The sequence below is a fragment of the Musa acuminata genome, chromosome BXJ2-6 (genome assembly GCF_036884655.1).
Source record: "Musa acuminata AAA Group cultivar baxijiao chromosome BXJ2-6, Cavendish_Baxijiao_AAA, whole genome shotgun sequence".
In the NCBI taxonomy this organism is placed as follows: domain Eukaryota; kingdom Viridiplantae; phylum Streptophyta; class Magnoliopsida; order Zingiberales; family Musaceae; genus Musa; species Musa acuminata.
In genome coordinates this window covers 25,099,386-25,107,047 of record NC_088343.1, presented here as the reverse complement: position 1 = coordinate 25,107,047, position 7,662 = coordinate 25,099,386, and the positions used below count along the sequence as shown (strand labels likewise).

The following is a 7,662-nucleotide window of genomic DNA, read 5'->3' as shown; positions in this document are numbered from 1 at the left end:
CGGCTGATACAAACTAAATATACTTGCAACGATAATTGTTCCTACGAGTACTTGCATTCCCAACAACCAAACCAACCTTCAATACGTGAAACTATTAACATTAACAGCTACTCTATGTGAGTGTCTATACGTGAAAAGCTCAGCACTTCCTCTCGCATCCAAACATGTATGCAAATGATCTCTTTCAAGCGCCAGCTTATCCAAATACCACACACCCAAAGCTTCCTCGCCATCATATATACACATCCCCAACAATACATATCGGAGGCTGAAACGGTACATAAATTGGCAGCTCATCTATAGCTCACTTACACCCCCAAAAAAAGAAGAAGAGAGAAGAGAAAATTCAATCAGAAATCCTTTACACAGACAACAAAATGCCACAGATGCGATGCACCAAAAAACAAAGAGGAAAGGCCACAAGCACAAATGCATGCACGAGAACCAAAATGAATGCGAGTGGCAACTCATCATACCAAGCACCAAAGGATTAGCTTAATGTCGGAAGATTCCAACTGTTAAGTACACACCCACCGCCCCCCCCCCCCCCCGCCCCCACGTCTCTTATGTACGCCATGAATTAAAATACCCTAAGAGAAGCTATTAACTTTTGTTCTCCTTTTCATATTCCTATGTATCTGTTCTTTGTGCAGTATGTGGTGGGCATCTCCCCACATTTATTCACATTATTATCTACACTTTTTCCTCTTCTTTCTTCTACAAACATTGGAAGCTTCACCTTCGTTTCATCTCCTTTCTTCTGAGTCACTGTAGTGGAGATCGATGTGGTATACCCTTCCGGGGGTGTGTCCGGTAGCTCATGGTGGGAGGAGTCCCCGAGGAAATGCTACTGCTGCCTTCGTTCGAGGTCTTGGCCACCTTCCTTGGGGTCCGCAACTCATCGTCGGAGTCGGAACCATGCGCCAACTCGCGGCTGGGCTTGGCGCGGAGCTTGAAGGTGAGCTCCGGGTCCGTCCTCAGGCCCCTCAGCTGCGATGAGCAGAACACGGCATAAAGATGGCGTCTTTATGATCCAATACTGAATGCTGCACGATGTGGAGAAACGAGGGAATACCTTGCAGCCGATGGAACAGAAGCGGAAGGAATCCAGGAGGGTGCGGCAACAGATCTCGCAGGTGTTGGTGACGCCCTTTCCGGGTCGCGGCTGCGGCCTCTCGTTGAGGAAGACGATCTTGGCGCTGTTGATGATGTACGTCTGGATGCAGGAGATGTCTATGAGCTTGGACACCTCCGACACCCTGATCACATTGTGGTACGACGATCTCCGGATCTGCAAATCAAGAATTCCTAATTGATTCGTTGGCTGCAGAGGAAAGAAAGAAAGAAAGGAGCGGGCAGAGCTGATGACGGACCTGAACGACGTGGTGATCGCTGTGGTCGGGGAGGCAATAAGAGCAGAGGGCGTCGCCCATGCAGTCCAAACAGTACAGGTTGCACTCGCTCTTGCTGGAATCTCCATGGATCTCGCAGGAGTGGAAGAAGCTCGCCTTCAAGAGCGGCCGCAGCCATGGCGGACCCATGTCCTCGTTCCCCAGCTGAAACATCGGGCTCACCTGCACACCAAAAACACCGAATCCAGCAAAAAGGAAAGGAAAAGAAGGAGAAAGACCGCATCAGAACACAGTAAAGATGCCGCCTTTACCATGACTTTCTTCTGTTTGCTCCGCAAAACACCGATCTTTCGGTGATCCTCGAAAGCCAGCTCGCCGCCGGGAGGCGAAGCAGAGGAGTTCCGAAACGGCGCCTTGGCCGCGGAATGAAGCTTCGAGACCACCCAACGATGCACACGGCCGCCGGCGAGATGAGAGAAGGAAGACGGAGGAGGAGAAGAAGAGGAGGGAGGGGGAGAGGGTGGGAAATTCCAGAGGGCAGGGCAGAGAGGAGGCGTTTATATATGGCGGTCTGCCCAAACCAACGACAAATATTTTTCTCAGGAAACAAAGAAAGCATTTTTGGCTATTGAGATAATAATTTTTTTTTTTTTTTTTTTGAAGGAGAGAACATTTGTTTTGGGGGTGTATTACGAGATGATCCTGCGAAATAGGAAGGTCATAAATGCGACATAATGGAAGGAAGGAAGAGCATATCAATGTGAATCTTGGGAAATTATGTCAGCTTAGTATAGCCACAAATATTTACTTATGCACCTAATTATGATTAAATGTCTTCGAAATGAATATTAAGATTTACTGAATAATATGATTTATGTATGTGAATTTTGGGGTCTCCAGTAGCATATAGGATAGGGATGATGACGTAACTTTGATTGGACATTTTGGATTATGGTAATTTCCAAATCTTCATATATATATATATATATATATATATATATATAATATTAGTGAATTGTAAGAATCTTTATTCGATAGTCGAATTCGTGTTTTCGGTGATGGCATAATAGGGGATGCACATAATTATTCAAGCTAAAATTTAAGGAAGACTGCTATTGGAAAATACATCCAAAATGTTTATGACGGTATTTAAGAAAAATGTAATCACCCTTATTACTAAAGATATCCACCAATACCTCAACTCAGCTTGTTAACCCAATCGTGATCTTTTCTGCATGGCTAAAGAATAAGCACCACCCATTGATCCTTGTTATGATCTCACAACTTAATCACAATTTAAGTTTGAACCACATAATCAAGAGTTTATTATGAGGTAAAAATATTATATTAAATTCACCGATTTAAAACGTAAAAATAATGTAGATTTTAAGCTGAAAGTAAGGAAATATGCGTGCATAAATATAACATTCAAGTGCTTAAGGCAAGTGATTATTTTGTGCGCTAAGGTAAATAGATGAATCGAAGACCCCATTCTTAGTACTGCATGAATCTTCACATCAGATCTCGAGCGCCTGAGAGGATGTACGAGTGGGAAATGACTCATTTTGCTTGCATGACTTGATATATATACTTCACGCGTTGAATTATCTGTATCATCTTTCTATTCCGTTTCGCATAAAGTAGGAATGTGATTAATCTTTTCAGAGATTGAAACGAGTAAATGAGTCATATTTAAGTCAATTTTTTAAAAAAATAAGTTAGTCACTTTTTTACATCACGATGGCAAAAAAACATGATGTACGATTTTGAGGATGTAAATATGGATTGGAATATAAAAATTTGATAGATAAATAGTTTATGCTTAATAAATTAATGAGATTATTATTTCAGCTGATATATGATATCGGAATGGATCTAATATCAAAAGAAGATAGGTTTGAATAGAAAAAAAATTATCTATAATTGATGCCGCATATATAATATATCACGATCTAGAGTTGTTATCGGGTTAGACTTCGTGCATGCCATACCATAGCATTAGGGACAATATTGATTTGTGATGAGGTTATTAAATCCTTTCCGAGAAGACTACAATACTCTAATTTTAATCTCATATCCGAAGAAAAAATACTTAAAGGTTTAACAAGCGTACCATTGACGGTTTCAATTTAAGCACGTTGGAATAATAAGTTAGATTAACTAATATAATGAGAGTTATTTCAGTAGGAATCTAAGCATTTTGGAATATTAATTTATTCTCATCAAATTAAAGAAATAATAATCTACATACTCGTAAGATCATAAAATTTACCGTGAGAGATATTGATTCAACCATACAAAGAACGTCTGATTCCATGCAAAATTCATTGAGAATGTACCACTAAATATGTTCAAACATCATGACTGTAATTATGAGATCGATGAAGTAGACGTAAGATTGGATTGAGGTCCATAAAGATTTCTCATGTCTACGTCTCTCTATAGGAGTTGGTGAGTGCTCAATCTGATCCATGGGAACAGTTATGATGCCTCGATCATAGGAACAACATATAAATTATGACCTTAATAATATCATTTTCTTATATGGATTTTCACTTCATAATATCGGAGATTACTAAAGAGCATATACGATGATATAATTGTAAAGGAGACAATGATTAAGACCAAATTATTGTTTGAACTTTGATGCCTCATTGCTTAGACATAAGAAAGCTACTTTGGGTTTTGTGTATCCAAGTCTCCTATAAGTTGATTGATAGGCCATTAAATAAAACTAAAGTTACTATTAATAAGATGAGAATCAGGGACAGCTAACCTTCCTATTTGATGCAGTACATCATCCAAATCAGTTGTAAGCATTAAGTAATACAAGTATTCAATCAAGTAGTTTGGTCAACCAAGAAAAAGCAAAAAAAACAAAAGTGCAGTGTTTAGAGATCGTATCTTGCATCAACAAAACTGGTAGGTCATCCCATAAAACATCAAATTAAAACAGTGGTAGTGGTTGGATTGGACCAATCATTGGTGCTTGTTTTCTGAAGCTCTCTCTCTCCATAATTTGAGAGACAGAATGACGATTTTGGTGTACTTGTCACTGAGACATGGAAGTCGACAGAGAGAGAATGTTGATGCGTGTTGCCATCGCCAGCTCTTATCCTTCTGAAGGTCCCCATTGTCGAAGGAGGAGAACAAACACAAGAAGAGTACAGTACAGTACAGTCTATCCATTCAGAAATAAATAAATAAAAATTGCAATCGAATTATGTTGCTTTGTTTGACAAGTTCCAAACCTGTTCCCTGTCACTGTCAGCAGGTGTACTTGTTGACAATTTCTCCTATTGTCATATTAGCCTAATCTTGTGAAGAACAATAGGATGATTATAGTAGTCGCAGTAGTGAGAGGGATTCTTGGGTTTGTTTCTTTGGAGAATTCAGAATACCAAATTTAAACTTGTATCCACGAACATGTGCACGAGTATAATCTTCATATAAAAAGCCAATGCCAATGCCAATGCCAATGCTAATGTGAAAGGGTCCATAATCTTCGTATCTAATCTCACATTGGTCCCAAAACTATAAAATCTCAAGTTATGTAAAAGAGGTAAAAGGTGACTCCTCTATATGCACCTCTTTTGATCCATATGGAAAAGACAAAATCGTATTGGATCTATTCCAAATTAGATAACTTGATGCAGTTTAGAGAGATTACACTAGTGAAGACTTAGTTAGTGATGAATCTTATTAAATAATATTCACTATGGGTCTTTTTGGAGTAGGACCAAAGGTTTTTTTTGTTTTTTGTTTTTTGTTTTTTTGGTGATACGCTTCGTTTACGACAAAAAGTATTCTTAGCATTCGACGCATCAAAAGCATATCTTTTTATAGATGATGCATTCATCCAATACTAGAAAAATATATGAAGAGTTTAATATTTTTAAAATATATTAACCTAAATCAAAAAGTCGATCAAGCCAAAATATATCTCTTGTGTGTTGCCTTTGTCCAAAATAAAAAAAAAATTAAATTATTCTTTTTAGATAATTAATTAGATGAAGACTATCTCCTATATATATTTTTAATATAAACAAATGATCGAGATATCCCCATCCACACCCCCCCCCCCCCCCCCCATAGACACTGCACCGCATGGACAAATCTTATGCAATTTTGGGAGTCGAACGTTGAGCCCCACCAACACTTATATGACATGCGCCAATTGGATAATATGACATGAGCGTGTCATTATCTTCTAGACATGTCACACGAGCATAATAGGAGAGTGTTTGATAAAAGCTCCGTCAAATTATATCTTGCACCAACTATTAAAACTATTTATGTAGAATACAACTTATCTTCAGATATACAAGTGAAAAAAAAAAAAAGGCTTAACATTGAAGCACTTGCTCTATGTGATATGACAAAAAATGGCAGACCCAGCACAGCCGGACGAGACAGAAGCAGGTAACGGTTGAAGCTCACCCATACCCTGCGATCTCTCGGTCTCCCACGTAGCCCCAGTGGCAATGTCAGACGCCACCAAAGGTACAGTCCTGCCCTGCAGACAGCTACGTCAGGTAACATCAAACCTCCTCTATAAATACCCCGAAGCCCTGAACAAAAAGGGGGAGGAACTCACTCAGACACAAAACACTCATAGGCTCTTCTTCTGCCTCATCCACTATCCCCTCCACATCTTTCTCTAACTTGATCGTCGGAGGGGTCGGGCCGAGCTCCCGGCCCGACCTGTGTGCAGGTGCGAGACGGTGTCGCCTCTTCCCGAAGCTGCGGCAGAGCTGCCTCCCGACCCGAACCGCCGACCCGACTTGCCGAACCGACCTCCCGACCCGAACCACCGAGCTCGGCCGCCGGGAGACCCCGAGGGACGCTCCCACAGAGATCATCGCCTTCCGGACCCGAACCGAGCCGCGACGGCCCCGAGGTCACGGCTAAAAAAGTTACTTACCGTAACAGAATGGCATTAGAATGAGGGCCCGGAATGACGGTACGTTAGTCTTCTCCTTGGTTGCTCCACTGCAGTCGACCTGCACTAGCAGCGGCGACCTCTGCGGCTGGTCTCGGCTCCTCGACCCCCCGGCCCCACGCGCGCGACCAGCCCGAGCGCGTCGGCCAATCCGCCCGCATCGGCCCCACGCGCGCGACCAGCCCGAGCGCGTCGGCCAATCCGCCCGCATCGGCCCCACGCGCGCGGCCAGCCCACGCGTCTCGGCTTCTCAGCCCCCACGCGCGCGGCCAATCCGACCGCGCGCGACCAGCCCCACGCGCGCGGCTCGGCCCCGCGCGCCTCGCCCGCGTCGGCCCCACGCGCGCGGCCAATCCGCCCGCGTGCGACCAGCCCGACGCGCGCGGCTCGACCTCACGCGCCTCGCCTGCGTCGGCCCCACGCACGCGGCCAGCCCGCGCGTCCCGGCTCCTCGGCCCCCAAACGCGCGGCTCGGCCCCCGCGCGCCTCCGCCCGCGTCGGCCCCTCGGTCCCACGCGCGCGGCCCGCTGGTTGCCGGTCTCCGCCAGGGGACACAGCCACTCGATCAAGGGCCAGACGCTCTCACCGGACGGCGTCGTGGTCCAGATGAGTCGCGGCCGGATCGCGCCCCGCCCGGAGCCGACGTGCTCGCCGTCCACGGGCGAGTACTATGTCGACGCCTCGGGGGGTGATCTCCAGGTCGATGTGTTGAACTGGACGCTAGCCAACGACGGCCTCGCGCCCAAGTCGTGGACCGACTACCTCTACTTGTCGGTCGGCAGCACTCTCTCCAACGCCGGCGTAAGCGGGCAAGCCTTACACCACGGACCTCAGATCAGCAATGTCCACGAGCTCGATATGGTCACAGGCAAGGGCGAGCTGATAACATGCTCAGAAGAGCAGAACTCAGAGCTGTTCCATGGAGTTCTCGGTGGTCAGGGACAGTTTGGGATCATCATCAGAGCCCGGATTGCACTGGAGACAGCTCCTCACGGGGTGAGATGGATCCGAGTACTGTACTCCGACTTCGCGGCCTTCACCAGAGACCAGGAGCTCCTCGTCTCGCTCCACAGCGCCCACCGGAGCGAAAGGTTCGACTACATTGAAGGCTTCGTCATCATTGATGAAGGCCTCATCAACAACTGGAGGTCGTCCTTCTTCTCCCCCAAGAACCCTGTTAAGGTAAGCTCTGTTCACTCCAACACGCTGCTGCCTCGCTGCCTCGGCTCCTCGGCCTCACACGCAGCCAGCAAGCAGCCTCGCTGCCTCGGCCCCAGACGCGGCCACCCCGCGTCAGCTCTTCGGCTAACGGCACAACATGCTACCTCGGCCCCATGCGCGGCCAGCCCGCGTCAGCTGCTCGGCTGA

General features: G+C 45.5%; 1 protein-coding gene across 1 annotated transcript; it reads right to left on the bottom strand.

Annotated features, from left to right (window-relative positions):
- Positions 1–562: 562 nt before the first annotated feature.
- Positions 563–1,871, bottom strand: LOC103975069 (protein RGF1 INDUCIBLE TRANSCRIPTION FACTOR 1). The gene is made up of 4 exons (XM_009389980.3): positions 1,664–1,871; positions 1,374–1,574; positions 1,076–1,291; positions 563–990 (listed from the first exon to the last, which is right to left on the bottom strand). Exons 1-4 carry the CDS (start codon positions 1,664–1,666, stop codon positions 766–768), a joined length of 645 nt encoding a protein of 214 aa, XP_009388255.2. The 5' UTR covers positions 1,667–1,871; the 3' UTR covers positions 563–765.
- Positions 1,872–7,662: the final 5,791 nt, after the last annotated feature.

What these genes read in the sequence shown, in the direction of transcription:
- LOC103975069 (XM_009389980.3), bottom strand. An exon ending in GCGATCACCACGTCGTTCAG is followed by an intron (nt 1,292 to 1,373) that starts GTCCGTCATCAG and finishes CTTGATTTGCAG; the next exon opens with ATCCGGAGATCGTCGTACCA. An exon ending in TCTGTTCCATCGGCTGCAAG is followed by an intron (nt 991 to 1,075) that starts GTATTCCCTCGT and finishes TGCTCATCGCAG; the next exon opens with CTGAGGGGCCTGAGGACGGA.